The 18,797-nt window shown below is 45.8% G+C and overlaps 1 protein-coding gene across 2 annotated transcripts in view; it reads left to right on the plus strand.

Annotated features, from left to right (window-relative positions):
• Positions 1-18,797, plus strand: part of LOC115465980 (D-threo-3-hydroxyaspartate dehydratase-like) — a 200,339-nt gene that overhangs the window by 18,414 nt on the left and 163,128 nt on the right. For both annotated transcript variants that reach the window (XM_030196895.1, XM_030196901.1), the window contains exon 4: positions 2,987-3,167. In XM_030196895.1, the coding sequence (XP_030052755.1) occupies positions 2,987-3,167 (181 nt within the window). The remainder of the gene's footprint in view (positions 1-2,986; positions 3,168-18,797) is intronic.

Consider the following 18,797-nt stretch of genomic DNA (forward strand, 5'->3'; position numbering starts at 1 on the left):
AGTCGACCAAATGCTCATCAGGGACGCTCTTCTTTTTTCCATTATCAGTCGAGGACGCCCATCTCTTAAGCACGCCTCAGTCTCACCTTCGCTAAGCTTCCAACATGCCCCCGTGAACTTTGGTCGTCCCCGCGATGGACTGCATTTGAGGATGCCCAAAATCGGCTTTCGATTATGCCGATATGGGCGACCCTGAGAGAAGGACGCCCATCTCCCGATTTCTGTCGAAAGATGGGCGCCCTTCTCTTTCGAAAATGCCCCTGATAGTGTTACTCTTGCCCTGGTTATGTTTCTGTACAGCACGGCGTGCACATTTTTTTTTTTTACTTAAATTTTTATTGGAATTTTCAAACAGCAAGCCAACTTGACCTAACGTAAGTATACCAGAAATTCGAAAGCAATAGAATAGATTACAGAACATTAAATTGAATTTGTGGTAAAATTACCCAGTCAACTAGAAAGTAAAAACATGCGATTTTCAACTAAACAGAGAAGTCTAACATCGATCTGGAAATCTCCCATCCCCCCATTACCCATAGGTTAAAGTAACATAAAGTAAGATAAACTCAAAAGAAAAGAAAGAAAATGACACACTTATTAGCAGTATGGGAGATCTGGGTTTGATTCCTGTAGCTGCTTCTGGGTCTGGTGGTATTGTTAAAGTGGCCATTATAGCACATAGGGGCCATTTTACAAAGGTGAGCTGAAAAATGGCCTGCAGTAGTGTAGACGCGTGTTTTGGGCATGTACAGAATCATTTTACAGCGCACCTGTCAAAAATGATTTTTTTAAAATTTTTGCCGAAAATGGATGTGCGGCAAAATGAAAATTGCAATGCATCCATTTTGGGTCTGAGACTTTACCGCCAGCCATTGACCTAGCGGTAAAGGCTCATGCGGTAACCAGGCACTAATGATCTGCACGCGTCAAATGCCACTCGGCGCGCGTACATTACGTGTGTCCGAAAATAAAAATTATTTTTCGGATGAGCGCCAAAAAAGAAATTACCACAAGAGCCACGCGGTAGCTGGGCAGTAACTCCATTTTGGCGGGCGCTGGGCACGCATAGATGCTTACGCGGCTTAATAAAAGGGCCCCTTAAAAAGCAAAAAGTCCCAGCCACTGTGCAAGGAAGACCTCTAATGCTGGTTCAAAGTTCCAGCTTCTGCCAGAAGATAGTCATTGCTACAGCTGGAGTAGAATGAAAAGATAAAGAATAAACATGAAGGCAGGGGCGTAGCTAGATCCCCAATTTCGGGTGGTCCTGGGCCCAAGATGGGTGGGCAGAAGAACTCCGTCCTGTCCCACAAGTGACTTGCAGGCTTATTTTTGAAAGAGAAGGATGCCCATCTTTCGACACAAATCGGAAGATGGGTGTCCTTCTCACAGGGTCGCCCAAATCGGCATAATCGAAAGCCGATTTTGTGTGTCCCCAACTGCTTTCCGTCGTGGGGCGACCAAAGTTCCCAGGGGGCGTGTCAGAGGCATAGAGAAGGCGGGACTTGGGCGTGCCTAACACATGGGCGTCCTCGACCCATAATGGAAAAAAATGGTGTCCCTGATGAGCATTTGGATGACTTTACCTGGTCCAGTTTTTCTTATGACCAAGCCACAAAAAGGTCCCCGACCTGACCAGATGACCACCGGAGGGAATCGGGGATGATCTCCCCTTACTCCCCCAGTGGTCACTAACCCCCTCCCACCCTCAAAAAAGAACTTTAAAAACTTTTTTTTTGCCAGCCTCTATGCCAGCCTCAAATATCATACCCAGCTCCATGGCAGCAATATGCAGGTCCTGGAGCAGTTTTAGTGGGTGCAGTGCACTTCAGGCAGGCGTACCCAGGCCCATCCCCCCCCCCCCCCTGTTACACTTGTGGTGGTAAATGTGAGCCCTCCAAAACCCACCACAAACCCACTGTTCCCACATCTAGGTGCCCCTCTTCACCCGTAAGGGCTATGGTAGTGGGTTTTGGGGGGCTCAGCACACAAGGTAAGGGAGCTATGTACCTGGGAGCCCAGTCTGGCATCTCCCCTCTTTCCTGCGTTTACCTTATTTTATTATTTTCCAAAAGGCGGCAGTGGCAGCGATTCCCGTAGGCAGCCCTGCAGCGGTGCCACTGGCCTCTTTGATCTAGTGCGTCCCACCTCTGAGGAAACAGGAAGTTACGTCAAGAGGCAGGCTGCAGTAGGGAGAAGAAGCTGGTGCCAGCCGCAGGGCAGCCTATGGGAATCACTGCCACCTTTTGGAAAAGATAAAGAAAAAAGGTAAACTTGAGGAAGAGGGTTGAGGAGGGAAGGGGAGAGTGCCGCCTGAGGCCCTCGCCTCAGTTGGCCTAATGATAGGGCCGCCACTGCCTCCCAGGCATTGTGCAGGGCAAGGAGGATTTAATGACATAAAACCTCCTTGGTGCAGGGAATAGGAGAGGGGGGGTGAGGCTAGTGCAGACAGAGCAGCAGTGATGTAGCCACAGGTGGGCCTGGGTGGGCCGGGGCCCACCCATTTAGTGCTCAGGCCCACCCAACAGTAGCACACATTTAGCGGTAGCTGATGGGGATCTCAAGCTCAGCCAGCTGAACACTTCCCCCTGATGGTAAGAAAAATACTACTCTCCACGATACTGGCACCTGCACACGCTCAGTTTTCAGCGCATGCCTGCTGCATACTGCCAAGGTGGAAAGAAGAATTTTCCCGCCAGCTGAAATATTTTTTTTGGTGGTGGTTGGGAGGGGGGAGAACACTTGGTGCCCACCCACTTCTTGCCTAGGCCCACCCAAAATTTGTTATCTGGCTACGCCCCTGCAGAGCAGAGCCTAATATCTTTATGCCAGCCTTGTGGGTGACTCTCTTCCTTTCGAGGGATCAATCCGTCTTCTCAGTGAAGGAGTACAGTCAAAAAGCAGGTTGCGCTTCTAAATTAAATAGCATTGCCATTCTAAAGAAATCTGCTGCATTCAGGACCCAGTCTTGCTTGTGTTTCTCTTTCAGCTGGTGTGAGGCACACAGACCCCGAGGCTCTGGAGCTGGCTAAGGCAGTTGCCCGGATGGAAGAGGTGGAACTGGTGGGAGTGTATGCACACTGTGGAAATACTTACGGCTGCAGAGGCATGCAGGAGATCCAGGCTGTCGCCCAGGAAACCACCACGACCGTCCTGCAGTTCATGGACAAGTAAGTGAAAGGCCTTGGCTAAGTGGGAATGATTCAATTTACAGCCCTAGATCTTATAAGCAAGCCCAGAAAGCAGACACGGTACCCTTCATGTAGCCCTGAAAGAGAGAAATATAATAATACCGTAAATGGGAGCAGACAAAGACCAAAACGGCCCTTCATAACTTCCCAGCAGCGATTTGTCTATCTTGAGTAGATGTGTGCACCAATTCCCATACACAACCAAACATCCAGGCCCCGCCTCCCATATATGCTGCTTTACCTAAAGATATCTCCCAGTTAGCTGAATAATTTGACCCCCTTGCAGGATATCACTCCTTATCCAAATCATCTTCTCACTCTTCCTGAGTGGAATGAGCACACAAGCTCCCAGACCTAACAGCAGGGCTGATGCCACAGGCTCACGCAGATGTCAGCGCAAAGTTAGCACAAAGCCTACATACTATGTTGTCGGTGCATGATGCAGAAAAGGGTTTTGTGCAGAAGCCAAACCTGTGCAAAGGTACGGGTGAACAACAGCACACAGCTTATTCAAATCAGTGCTGATGAGCTTATCATCATCTGTTGTGCCTCAATGGAGAGAAATGAGCGGAAGATATTAATTAATTTGTTACCTTTATATCCCACATTTCCCACCTATTTTGCAGGCTCAGTGTGGCTTACAAAGTACCGTACAGGCGTTTGCCATTTCGGTTGATAACAAATACAAGATTGTGTTGAGGTCAGATGAGGTAGAAGTGAATCAGGTGTTATGGGGTCGAGGGGAAAGAGGAAAGTAAATTGACCGTACGAACATTAATTATGTTGTGTTGCTGGGTGTGAGGATTTACGTTGGATCGGTGGGATAAGCTTTTTTGAAGAGGTGGGTTTTTAATGATTTCCTGAAGTTTAGGTGGTCATGTATTGTTTTCACTGTATATGAGAGTCCATTCCATAGTTGTGCGCTTATGTAGGAAGTTAGATGCGTGAGTTCTTTTGTATTTTAGCCCTTTACAGTTTGGGTAATGTAGGTTTAGGTATGATCGTGCTGATTAGGGTTAGGGTGGTGGACTTTGGTCCTGAGGAACTGAGTTCGATTCCCACTTCAGGCACAGGCAGCTCCTTGTGACTCTGGGCAAGTCACTTAACCCTCCATTGCCCCATGTAAGCCGCATTGAGCCTGCCATGAGTGGGAAAAGCGCGGGGTACAAATGTAATAAAATAAATAAGAAATGCACAGAGCTCAATAGGCCTTCTGTGATAAATAAGCAAAAATGTAACTAAAAATGATGGACACAAAGTGCTAGAATGGCTATCCTGAAAATATTTGCAAAATACAGTATTTAAAATCGCCAGAACTCTAGTTAATGCTGTTTTCTGTGCCTACATCCCATGGGGGCCACATTCAGCCAACAGAGACTGCAGGTTGCCCACCCCTGGGTTAGCTTGTCCTTCCACAGCAGCCTCTGTGAGGATTTAATGCCTGCTTTCTTCTCATTGCTGTGAACAGAATACTAGCTGCAACGTTTTGTTTTGTGAAGAACATGGGTAAAAAAATTTAAAAAAAAAGACTGCATGGGTGATGGGTCTGTGCCAAGGGCAGCTACAAATGCGTTCAGGTCTAAGCTGAAAAAAAAATTGTATTGGCACACATCTGTGCATGTTCTGCAGTACCCTTCTGCGTAACTTGGCAGCTCTGATCCTGTTACTGATGGGTTCATCACCGTTGTAATCTGCCTTGGGAAGCCTGGTATTATAAAGATTGGAAGTAAAATGAGACTCTTCTTTCATTGGAATCGCGTCTTCACCTCATCTCCTTTGTACAAATGGACTATTCTGTTTTGACCATGTTTCAGGGTCAAGTGGTTTTCATAAGTCAAAATAAGAAAAAGTAAACCTTTTCTTTCATGCAGATCTCTCATTTGTTTAAACATGACTAAATGGGGCTATAAGCCCCTAATGCACTGTTATAATTGTGCAGAGAAAAAGATGGAGACCTGTGTGGCCGGTGGTGAGGGGTGGAGACATGTGTGGCCCGGGGGGAAGGGGGCGAACGTCAGTGTGAACGGGGAGGGGGGTGCCGCAAAAAATTGCTCGGATACGAAGGGTGTCGTCAACTGAAAAAGTTTTGAGAACCATTGGTCTACAGTGATTCTCCCTTCCTGCCTACAAAGGGGTCCTTCTTTGTTAGAGTGACTCAGTGAACCTCTAATAACTTCCTGGTCCTCCTCCTCACTAATTTTCCGCATTAAACTAGCAAATGAGAGCAGATTGCTTCTTTACCCTGACAATCTAGCCTTAATCACAATAGTGTCCGAGGTCAGGGCTCCTCTAAGGACTTGGTCAAGCCGAGCCCTGTCCATTTCCTGAACTCGGACAGCATCCTTCTTTACTGCTTTGAGCAAGACAAAGTCCAGTTGGGTCACATATTGGGACAATGTCTCCCCAGGCTTCTGCATGGTAATCTTGTTCAAGTGTACAGCGCTGCTTACGTATAGTAGCGCTATAGAAATGATAAGTAGTAGTAGTCTTTGGGATTCCGGAATCTTGCTACTCTTTGAGATTCCGGAATCTTGCTGCTGTTTGTCCTTATCCCTTATTTGTCCTGTTTGTCTGTCCTAATTAGATTGTAAGCTCTGTTGAGCAGGGACTGTCTCTTCGTGTTCAAGTGTACAGCGCTGCGTATGTCTAGTAGCGCTATAGAAATGATAAGTAGTAGTAGTAGTAATCTTGAAGAAGACATCTTTATGAGTGATATTGTAGAAGAGCTGTCTGGTAAGGTTTGTCTCTTTGTGGACGATACCAAACCTTTTAATAGGGTAGACACTCCAGACAGCATGGAAAGTATTTAGAAGGATCTGGCGAAGCTTGAAGAATGGTCCAGCAGTTGGCAACTCAGATTGAATGCTAAAAAGTGCAGGGCCATACACTTAGGTTGCAAAAATTCAAGGGAAATGTATAGTATAGGGGGGAGGAGAGTGAGACTTGGGGGTGATTGTGTCTGATGATCTCAAGGTGGCCAAACAGGCAGAAAAGGTGACTGTCAAAGCCAGAAGGATGCTTGGGTGCATAAGGAGAGGGATGGCCAGAAGGAAAAAAGAGTTGACAGTGCCCTTGTATAAGTCTCTGTTGAGGCCCAATTTAGAATACTGTGTGCAATTCTGGAGACCACACCACCAAAAAAATATAAACGGGATGGAGTCGGACCAGAAGGCAGCTACAGGATTGGTCAGTGGTCTCTTTCCTAAAGTGTATGAGGACAGATGTAAGGTTCTCAATATGTATAGTTTGGAAGAAAGGCAGGAGAGGGGGGATATGATAGAGGCATTTAAAAACCTCTGTGGCTTTAATGTACAGGCGGTGAGTCTCTTTCAAATGAAGGAAGGAAAACTCTGGAATGAGAGGACATGGGATGAAGTTAAGAGGTTACAGGCTCAGGAGTAATCTAAGGAAATACTTTTTCACGGAAAGGGTGGTGGACACATGGTGGAGGTGGTGATGAGGACTGTGTTTGAATTTAAGAAAGCGTGGAACAGACACGTGGGATCTCTCAGGGAAAGGAGGAGATAGTGGTTGTTGTGGAAACGCAGTTCGGATGGGCTATTTGGCTTTTATCTGCCGTCATGTTTGTATGTCTCTATGACCCCAGTTCCACAACTTCCTTTTTATTGGTAAAAACTTGCTGCTTGTGCGTTAATACATTTTAGCTATTTAAATGTTTCTCTCATATTCCCCTTCTTTCCCCTCCTTTAGGAGATATATATATATATATTTTTTTTTTTTTATTTATTTTTTTTTTTTAATTGCATTTGTATCCCACATTTTCCCACCTCTTTGCAGGCTCAATGTGGCTTACAATACATCACGAGTAGTTGAAAATATATAAGAAGATTAACATTTGGTATTACAAAAGGATCTTGGGTAACATGATAATGATAAAACATGATAGTAGTGTGACAGCAAATATTGTAAGACAGTTCTGGATATATGTATAGGAGTTCACATTTGTTGATCTTTGTGGTATGCCTTGTTAAAGAGATGGGTCTTCAGTAGTTTGCGGAAGTTGGTTAGTTCGTAGATCGTTCTTAGGTTGCGCGGCAGCGCGTTCCAGAATTGTGTACTCAAATAGGAAAAGGTTGACGCATGCGTTAACTTGTATTTTAGCCCTTTGCATTTGGGGAAGTGAAGATTAAGGAATGTGCGGGATGATTTTTTAGCATTTCTAGGTGGTAGGTCTATCAGGTCAGACATGTAGGCTGGGGCTTCTCCGTGAATGATTTTATGAACTAGGGTACATATTTTGAACGTGATGCGCTCTTTAAGTGGGAGCCAGTGTAGCTTTTCTCGTAGGGGTTTATCACTTCCATATTTTGTTTTACCGAATATGAGTCTAGCTGCAGTGTTCTGAGCTGTCTGAAGTTTCTTGATTATTTGTTCTAAGTCCCTAAGTTTCATGTCCTTCAACTTTTAAAGCAGATTCCAAACCCCCATCATTTTAGTCATCTTCTCTAGCCCATCTATAGCCTGTTTATAATAGTAGTTCTCAAACTTGTTCTGGGAGATCCCAAAGCAGTCCAGTTTTTTTGGATATCCACAACAAATAAGCATTAGAGAAATCTGCATACACAACCCAATTGACTGAGGGCAGGGCCGCTGAGAGGGGGGGCGGGGGGACAAAATTTCCCTGGGCCTGGCACCGGCATGCTTCTTCCTGCCTGCCTCTTTCTGAGTCTGTCTCTTTTCTGCTCCTGTGTGCCAGAACCCGGATGACTGTATTAACGTGATAACCCGGGTGACCCAGGTTGTTGCGTTAATGCAATCATCCGGGACCTGGCACACAGGAGCAGGAGACGACAGAACGAGGGAGGAGCAGTCAGACCATCAAACCTCCTTGAATCAAACACAGGAAGGTAAGGGGGCAGGTGGGGGCGGCGGCCCGAATGTGAGAGGTGGCGCTTGGGGGGGGGGGAGTGGCATGGCGACCCAGGTGGGGGGCTGAGAAGCACTGGTCTATATTTCAGAGGTACTGCCTGCAGAATGGATTATAATGTATTCTAGGTGAGGCCTGACCAATGTCTGGTTGTGTTTCTCTGCGCACCCCTGCAGGACTGTGGCCAGATATGTGCAGTTGGAGCAGCCAGGCAAGGAAGCCAAAATTCCACCCCATCCGTTGCTTGGCAGCAACACCGTGGGTAAGGCAGGAGAACAAGAGGGCATGCCACACAGGGTGCATTTCCAGTGCAGGACCCTCTGGCTCAAACTGCATTGGCTCCCAATCAAAGAACATATCGCCTTCAAAATCTGCACCATGGTTCACAAAATTATCTGCGGCGAAGCCTCAGGATACATGACAGAGCTCACAGACCTGCCAACCAGACACACAATCAGATCAACAAGAACATACCTAAATCTGCACTACCCAAGCTGCAAAGGACTTAAATACAAATCAACCTATGCATCCAGTTTTTCCTACATAAGCACACAACTGTGGAACGCACTACCAAAAGCCATGAAAACAACATACGACCATCTAAACTTCAGGAAATCACTAAAAACCTACCTATTCAAAAAAGCATACCTTACTGACACAACCTAAAAGCCTGAACCCTGCTACGCAACTAACTAAAGCTAGTAATGGACTCGATGCAACTCCTCCTCCTCTACGATTCCCAAATATGTCTGTAACACTTGCATTTTATACTACCATAATACCATTTTGTATTTGTTCTTTACCGGCTTGGCATACGCCTACGGTATTATGTAAGCCACATTGAGCCTGCAAATAGGTGGGAAAATGTGGGATACAAATGTAATAAATAAATAAATTACTGTATTGATTGCTGGTGAAGAGTTAAGGGACTGAGTACCCGTAGACAAATTTGAGTGTACATACTGAAGCTGAGTCTGACAGACAGACACTGGAATGTATACTGACAAAAGAAAAACTTTGGTCCTGGGGAACTGAGGAACTGAGTTCGATTCCCACTTCAGGCACAGGCAGCTCCTTGTGACTCTGGGCAAGTCACTTAACCCTCCATTGCCCTGTGTAAGCCATATTGAGCCTGCCATGAGTGGGAAAGTGCGGGGTACAAATGTAATAAAATAGATACTATTGGAGATTCTACATGGAATGTTGCTACTATTGGAGATTCTACATGGAATGTTGCTATTCCACTAGCAACATTCCATGTAGAAGGCTGCGCAGGCTTCTGCTTCTTGTCAGACTCACAGAAACAGAAGCCTGCGCGGCCACATTGGTGATCTGCAAGGGCCGACTTCTACATGGAATGTTGCTAGTGGAATAGCAACATTCGATGTAGAATCTCAAATAGTAGCAGCAGTGGAGGAGTGGCCTAGTGGTTAGAGTGGTGGACTTTGGTCCTGGGGAACTGAGTTCAATTCCCACTTCAGGCACAGGCAGCTCCTTGTGACTCTGGGCAAGTCACTTAAACCCTCCATTGCCCCATGTAAGCTGCATTGAGCCTGCCATGAGTGGGAAAGCGCGGGGTACAAATGTAACAAAAAAAAAAAACAAAACATAACAGAATCTGGTTCTTATATACAGCAAATATCTCTAAAAGTGGTTCACTGCAGTTTACAAACCAAAATAAAAATTGGTCACAATTACCACGAATAACAAATACTAGGACATTACAAATTAAAATGTATTTTAAAAAAAAATCAGTTTCCATTATTCATACATCATCAGTTGCCGAAGATAAACTTCTGATGCACAGCTGTTCTAAACAGAGAGTAATTTGTAATACAGCGAATACAGGCTGGTAACATTTTCCAGTTCTTTGCTGTTGGATATGCAAAAGATGCACCAAAGAGTTTCCTTGATTTTATCCCTTCAGGATTTGGAAACAAAAAAGGTTGACACAGTACATAATGAATAGTTTTTTTAAGTGCTGGAGTGGATGCAACTAAGAAAAAATACATAAAATATGGAGCAAACCCTTTTGAATTTTTAAAAGAATACAAAAAAATGTAACTAAAATTCTGGCCTCCACTGGCAACCAGTGCAGGCAAATTAAGAATGGGGTTATTTTCTCTGTTTTTAGGCAAAGAAAAGACCAGCCGTGTTGCCGTATTTTCTATTGTTTGTAACTTCTTTTGTAAGGTCAGTCTACGAAGTTGATGTTACAATAATCGATCAGAGACAGGAGCAAAGCTTGTACTAATGGTCTGAAATCTGCCTCCCTAAACATTTTTCAGATCCGTCTTAACTTTCTTATCAAGTGCAGTTTGGTAAAAGAGGCCCTAAGAGCCTTGTGAAAACTAAAGGACCCAATAAAACAAAAGGGTGAAAAGAATTTAAGGCATCTACGCCCCCCTCCTCTCGATATTCAGCTGGCGGCAAGCAGCACTTTGACTGCCCGCCACCGGTATTCAGCCCGGGTATTCTGTGCCAGGCCATTTCTGGCAATCGGCATTGAATATCCAGGTTTTTCAGCATCGGCCAGTGCATGACTGGTGAAATTGATATTCAGATTTAATCGGCCATAGCTTAGCGGGCAAAGATAGGCCTGCTTATTATGCGGCCTTATTTGGCCGCTGAGCCTGGCAGGTTAAATTCCGAATATCAGGACAACCGATCACGCCCCTGGAATGCCTCTAACGTTGCCAGTTCTTTTTTTTCAGCATTAACTGGTCGTTTTCAGTGGTGATAACTAGTTAAATGCTGCTGAAAATGACAGGTTATCTGCCGAGGTGAAAGTTAACCGATCAGCGGTTGTTCCTGGCCTGTTAGCTCGCTTTGAAAATTGGCCATTTAGTTCTTAATTGAATAGATTTTAAGTAAGCAATTTTTAGTAAAATATATATCTGAAAGAGATGTTAGACACTGTGTATATGCTCAGAATAGTTTGAGTAAGATTGGCTTCAACAAATTGTCTGGAGGAGAAGCTGGAGAACACCAAAACATTGAGGTCAATCTACATAATAACAAAGTAGATGACGGCAGAAAAAGACCTGCACGGTCCATCCAGTCTGCCCAACAAGATAAACTCACATGTGCCATTTTTTGTGTATACCTTACCTTGATTTGTACCTGTCTTTTTCAGGGCACAGACCGTATAAGTCTGCCCAGCACTATCCCTGCCCCCCAACCACCCCGCCCCGCCTCCCACCACCGGCTCTGGCACAGACCGTATAAGTCTACCCAGCACTATCCCCACCTCCCAACCACCAGCCCTGCCTCCCACCACCAGCTAAGATTCTGGGGATCCCTTCCTTCTGAGCAGGATTCCTTTATGTTTATCCCACGCATATTTGAATTCTGTTACTGTTTTCCTCTCCACCACCTCCCGCGGGAGGGCATTCCAAGCATCCACCACTCTCTCCATGAAAAAATACTTCCTGACATTTTTCCTGAGTCTGCCCCCCTTCAATCTCATTTCATGTCCTCTAGTTCTACCACCTTCCCATTTCCGGAAAAGGTTCGTTTGCGGATTAATACCTTTCAAATATTTGAACGTCTGTATCATACAGTGGTGGAAATAAGTATTTGATCCCTTGCTGATTTTGTAAGTTTGCCCACTGACAAAGACATGAGCAGCCCATAATTGAAGGGTAGGTTATTGGTAACAGTGAGAGATAGCACATCACAAATTAAATCCGGAAAATCACATTGTGGAAAGTATATGAATTTATTTGCATTCTGCAGAGGGAAATAAGTATTTGATCCCCCACCAACCAGTAAGAGATCTGGCCCCTACAGACCAGGTAGATGCTCCAAATCAACTCGTTACCTGCATGACAGACAGCTGTCGGCAATGGTCACCTGTATGAAAGACACCTGTCCACAGACTCAGTGAATCAGTCAGACTCTAACCTCTACAAAATGGCCAAGAGCAAGGAGCTGTCTAAGGATGTCAGGGACAAGATCATACACCTGCACAAGGCTGGAATGGGCTACAAAACCATCAGTAAGACGCTGGGCGAGAAGGAGACAACTGTTGGTGCCATAGTAAGAAAATGGAAGAAGTACAAAATGACTGTCAATCGACAAAGATCTGGGGCTCCACGCAAAATCTCACGTCGTGGGGTATCCTTGATCATGAGGAAGGTTAGAAATCAGCCTACAACTACAAGGGGGGAACTTGTCAATGATCTCAAGGCAGCTGGGACCACTGTCACCACGAAAACCATTGGTAACACATTACGACATAACGGATTGCAATCCTGCAGTGCCCGCAAGGTCCCCCTGCTCCGGAAGGCACATGTGACGGCCCGTCTGAAGTTTGCCAGTGAACACCTGGATGATGCCGAGAGTGATTGGGAGAAGGTGCTGTGGTCAGATGAGACAAAAATTGAGCTCTTTGGCATGAACTCAACTCGCCGTGTTTGGAGGAAGAGAAATGCTGCCTATGACCCAAAGAACACCGTCCCCACTGTCAAGCATGGAGGTGGAAATGTTATGTTTTGGGGGTGTTTCTCTGCTAAGGGCACAGGACTACTTCACCGCATCAATGGGAGAATGGATGGGGCCATGTACCGTACAATTCTGAGTGACAACCTCCTTCCCTCCGCCAGGGCCTTAAAAATGGGTCGTGGCTGGGTCTTCCAGCACGACAATGACCCAAAACATACAGCCAAGGCAACAAAGGAGTGGCTCAGGAAGAAGCACATTAGGGTCATGGAGTGGCCTAGCCAGTCACCAGACCTTAATCCCATTGAAAACTTATGGAGGGAGCTGAAGCTGCGAGTTGCCAAGCGACAGCCCAGAACTCTTAATGATTTAGAGATGATCTGCAAAGAGGAGTGGACCAAAATTCCTCCTGACATGTGTGCAAACCTCATCATCAACTACAGAAGACGTCTGACCGCTGTGCTTGCCAACAAGGGTTTTGCCACCAAGTATTAGGTCTTGTTTGCCAGAGGGATTAAATACTTATTTCCCTCTGCAGAATGCAAATAAATTCATATACTTCCCACAATGTGATTTTCCGGATTTAATTTGTGATGTGCTATCTCTCACTGTTACCAATAACCTACCCTTCAATTATGGGCTGCTCATGTCTTTGTCAGTGGGCAAACTTACAAAATCAGCAAGGGATCAAATACTTATTTCCACCACTGTATCACCCCTGTTTCTCCTTTCCTCCAGGGTATACATGTTCAGGTCAACAAGTCTCTCCTCATACGTCTTGCAACGCAAATCCCATACCATTCTCGTAGCTTTTCTTTGCACCGCTTCCATTTTTTAAACATCCTTCGCAAGATACGGCCTCCAAAATTGAACACAATACTCCAGGTGGGGCCTCACCAACGTCTTATACAGGGGTATTAAAATCTCTTTTCTTCTGCTGGTCACACCTACTACTACTACTTATCATTTCTAAAGCGCTACTAGACGTACGCAGCGCTGTACACTTGAACATGAAGAGACAGTCCACCTCTCTCTATACAGCCTAGCAATCGTCTAGCTATGGCCACCGCCTTGTCACACTGTTTCGTCGCCTTCAGGTCCTCAGATACTATCACCCCAAAATCCCTCTCCCCGTCCGTACCTATCAGACTCTCACCGCCTAACACATGCGTCTCCCGTGGATTTCCACTCCCTAAGTGCATCACTTTGCATTTTTTCGCATTGAATTTTAATTGCCAAACATTAGACCATTCTTCTAGCTTCCGTAGATCTTTTTTCATGCTTTCCACTCCCTCCGGGGTATCCACTCTGATGCAACATCATGTAGTGCTCCTTCAGATTTTTGTGCAACAAATGTATGACAGTCCTTACGCGTCATTTACTATGTTACTATATAAAGAGAAAATAGAGTGTGGAGAGCTGAGGAACAGGTCCTCATTATAGTGCCATGAAGGTGTCACACTGATACATATAAAGTAGGAGGGTAGCTTAGTGATTGAAGAGCATCTTCAAGGAAGAACATTAAGAGCAGGAGAGTTGGCTAGCCAACAATTAAATCAATACTTAAACCTTTTCCTTTTGTTTACACTTTTGCTGTAGCCAGTTAAGTGCCCCTGAGTACTGGTGGATAGCCCTGACCAAGTGATTTAACTGGCTAGGAGCAATTTCTGCCTTTCTGATTTTTCACCACTAGAGGGCACCAAGTGCACAGCATAATCACACACTTGCATCCCTGGCACGGGCAGGTTCCCCACCAGGACTCAGTGGGTGACACATCCTTTTTTTTTTATTTTGCAGAAGGGATCTCTGTCAGAAGCTCTCTGAGGATATCAAGCGAGTTACAGGAAGAAAGTTGGGTAAAGTGGTAGGGTAGCTGTATAGGAAGAAAGTTGTATGGCATATGCTCATCTCCCCTGTCAGGCTCTCCCCCCCCATCCCCCAAAGTAAGATCCAAGGAGCACAATGTGTGAAAGAATGTGGTATTTATAAACTACGTGGACAGGAAGCCACTGAGCTGGGCTCTGTCAGCCACATGAGGATCCCACGGAAGGGAACGGCTCACAGAAAGGCTGAGCATGAGAAGAGAGCGGAAATGCGGGAGGTGGGCAGTATAAATTGGCAGTGGTTCCTGCCCTTCCTTGTATCGCAGAGCCTTTACCCTCTCAGTATGGGATGGAGCACAACTCTGCAGGAGACACAGGAATATTCAGCTTAATTGGAAGCAGGAAAACCTTATAAAGTGAGCTTTTTTTTCTTCTAAACAGAGACACATTGAAGTGTAGGGGGTTGTGTTAGTAGCAAAGAAAAGACTGTGTTTTGAAAGTGTAATTGTAGAAGAGGAGAAGTGAACGTCTGGGAGTGTGAGCTGTTCCCCACCTCCTGTCGCCGCAGGCAGGGCTGTTTTAATGCGGCTATCTGACTTGATTTCTCAAATTTTGGCCTTATGGGCCTTCATTAACCCAGGACCTTGTCCGCATCTAAAGCATGGCCTCTGTTAACCTGTGTCAGCACCTGCATCAGTGACCCCGGTGTGTTCCCCTGCTCTCTCCCTTCTTCCCGCTTGGGAATAACGTTTGGAATTTTAGCTCATTGGTAGCTCATGGCAAGCTATTTCTAAGATATTAATTTGAGGGGCTTTGCCTCTCCTAAGAAGAAGTGAATCCTCTCACACTGAGGGCCTGGCCTGAGGATCTCCACTGTTCTTTCTAGGCTGAGTGGGAGGCCTCCATATACAGTCCTGCCAGCGTAGGGTGCTATTTCACTATCAGATTTTCAGTACTAAGGGACAGGCAAGCTCTGCAAGACTCTAGGGTACAGAGCTGCATGGGGTTCGCGGGAATCCCCCCAGGGCCATGGGCAGTGGTGTGCTGGAGCCGGCTCGCAAGAGCCGGTTGCTAAATTTTTTTTTTAAATCATTTATTTATAATTTTTCATTTTACAAGGGTCACTTGCAAACAGTAATACAGAGATGATTGCACATTAATACAAGATAAGAAGAAAACAATCCCAACTAGATATATGGATTATATACAATCTTTCTCTTTCTTAGACCACAAAGTGAAGAAAAATAGGGAGAGTGAGATAAAACAAGAAGATCAATTAAACAGTAAACAGAAAAAAGAAAACATGGTATTAACCTGATTATCCCCAGATATTACTCATCTAATACATTATTCCACACTGATCATCTGGTTGGCTTCTTCAAGACCAAATACGGTGTATAGTCAATTCATTTCATTGAGAACATACTTATTGTCCAGATTTTAGTTAGAAATAATACATCTGATTACATTCTCTCTCTTTTAAAAACCAGAACTTATTTAACAATACATATACTTAAGTCTCTAATTCAAATCCCACTGATTAAAGCAATCCTAGTTTTCACAGGCTTCACTCCTTTCGAAGTAATAATTAAAGAGAGCCGGTTGCTAATTTTTTAAAGATCTTGTGAGCCGGTTGTTCAGCACGTCGAGCCGGCTCGGGTAAACGGGGTATGCATGGCAGGAGGGTGCCACAAGCCATGCTTACCCCATTTACCTCACCTCACACCACTGCCCTCGTTTGCCTGCGCCGCCCTGGGGGGGGGGTTAAATCGTTTTTATTACCTCCATCGAAGCGGCCACATCATTGAAAGCCCTGCCCGTCTCAAGCCTTCCCTTCGTGAGTACGTTCCCTCAGAGTCCCGCCTTCTGACGTCATTTCCTCTTTCCACGAGGGTGGGACTCTGAGGGAACGAACTCACGAAGGGAAGGCTAGAGACGGGCAGAGATTTCAATGACGTAGCCGCTTCGACAGAGGTAATCAGGGGAGAGAGGAGAATCGCTCGGTATGGATGGCTGGAGGGGGGGCAGGGGAGAGAAGAGAATCGCTGGGTCTGGATGGCTGGAAGGGGGGCAGGGGAGAGAAGAGAATCGCGGGGTCTGGATGGCTGGAGGGGGGCAGGGGAGAGAAGAGAAGAGAATCGCGGGGCCTGGATTGCTGGAGGGGGGCAGGGGAGAGAAGAGAATCACTGGGTCTGGATGGCTGGAGGGGGGCAGGGGAGAGGAGAATCGCTGGGTATGGATGGCTGGAGGGGGGACAGGGGAGAGAAGAGAATCGCTGGTTATGGATGGACAGAGAGGGTTAGGGGAGAGAAGAGAATCGCTGGGTATGGATGGATAGAGGGGATAGGGGAGAGAAGAGAATTGCTGGGGATGGATGGATGGATGGAGGGAGGGAGGGCAGGGGAGAGGAGAGTTGCTGGATATGGGTGGATGGAGGGGAGAGGAGGTTGCTGGACATGGGTGGATGGAGGGGAGAAGGAGGGTTGCTGGACATGGGTGGATGGAGGGGAGGGGAGAGGAGGGTTGCGGGTTGCTGGACATGGATGGATGGAGGGGAGGGCAGGGGAGAGGGTTGCTGGACATGGATGGAGGAGAGGGAATGGAGAGAGAAGAAATGCTGGACATGGATGGAGGGGAGGGAAGAGTGAGGAAGGAGATGAGATGAGGGAAAAGGAAGAGAGGAGAAAAACTGCACATGGATGAAGAAAATAGGCATAAGCTGGATCCACTGGACAGTCAAGTCTGCGGAGGACCCAGCTTTTACTTAAGGATATAGGGCAAGAAATGAAGAAGAAAGGCGGAAAGTAAAGAAATAAATGGAAAGGAAGCCCTGGAAATGGAGTTAAGAGGACAGTTAGCAACAGAATCAGATACTGGGCCAGCATGATCAGAAAAACAAAGTCACCAGACAACAAAGGTAGAAAAAATCATTTTATTTTCATTATAGTGTTTGGAATATGTCCACTTTGAGAATCAGGTGCTCAACATTAAAAGTTTATATTTATTTACTTATTTATGGCATTTTATCCCACATTAAACATGAATTAGATTGGAACCTGGGATCATTTAATTTTTTTTTCCTGGTGAGAGTAATGCATTGCCCCCCCCCCCAGGCTCTCTCCCTGGCTATAGCCAGCTCTGCAATTTGGGAGGGGCACAGAGGTGGGGGGGGGTGCAGGGGTGGACCGGGGAGAGAGCCTGTTGTTAAACATTTACCAGCACACCACTGTCCATGGGACACCCGTAGGGATGAATACGGCTTCTGCGGGGTTCCTGTGGTGTACCCCAACACCTTGCTTCACAGTTGCCGGCGCCTTCTTTTCCTCCCTGATCAGCGCGCACGCACTGGCCAGCAGCATTGAGTCACCTGATTTATAGGTGCATGCGTGGCGACAGGCGAGTGAGTGAGCTCTCCGTCCTTCATGGGATTAGAGTCCTGTGGTCTAGCAGTTAGAGCACTGGGTTGGCACCTAGGGAAGCCTGGTTCAAATCCTGCTGCTGCTCCTTCTGATCTTGGGTAAGTCACTTAACTTTCCATTGCCTCAGGTACAAACTTAGATTGTGAGCTATTTGAAGACAGGAAAATACCTCCTGTACTTGAATGTAACTCATCTTTAGCTACATCCAGCTGCTCATACAGTACATATGAATACTAGTCCTGGCAAAAGCAAGGTAATTAGGAGGCTGCAATGTATTGTTTCAGTCTCTAAGTGAATTATCTATATATATAAAACTCACCCTCAGCGTTCTATTGGCTGCTGACGTCACTGAAGCCAAGGTTCGTATGTTCGAAGCTCTGAAGCCTCGAAAATCACAGTCTCTGGGCCCCGCCCTTGCGTCAAACGTTATGATGTTGAGGGCGGAGGCGGAGCAATTCACCCACATCGATGACGGGTGGGGGGGGGGCCACAGGAAAGCCTTGCTAGCGCCCGTTTCATTGACTCCAGAAACGGGCCTTTTTTTTTACTAGTAATACATAAAACACAAAATATAATCGTTAATCATTACAAAATGTAAAACAAAAATTTAAATGAACAAAGTTCATAGAAATAATCAGACACCTACCAGCTAACACATATCACAATCAGAAAAAAAAAATTAAAAACTAAAGGAAAGGTGTGTCTTACACATGTCAGAAGAAATGGGTCGACTTTTTTTTACCCTCATCATAGATGCTGGGTTTTGCTAAAACTAGACAGGCTGCCTTTTCTATTGCAGGTCCTTCGCTATGGAATGGGTTGCCTGGGTATTTCAGACTGTTAACTGACTAGTCACAATTTAAAACAGTTGAAGGCATATTTGTTTTCACATATGTAACCCAAGTCCCACTCACACAGTCCTGGATGCCAGCTAAGCTCTTTGAGTTAGGTACCCAGACCAGGATCTACAAAAAGTGTTAGATCTGATGATCTGGGTGTAGGCCGGAGCCGGGACAAATCCCAGTAGACTGGCGGG

The sequence above is a fragment of the Microcaecilia unicolor genome, chromosome 1 (assembly GCF_901765095.1).
Source record: "Microcaecilia unicolor chromosome 1, aMicUni1.1, whole genome shotgun sequence".
Taxonomy (NCBI): Eukaryota; Metazoa; Chordata; class Amphibia; order Gymnophiona; family Siphonopidae; genus Microcaecilia; species Microcaecilia unicolor.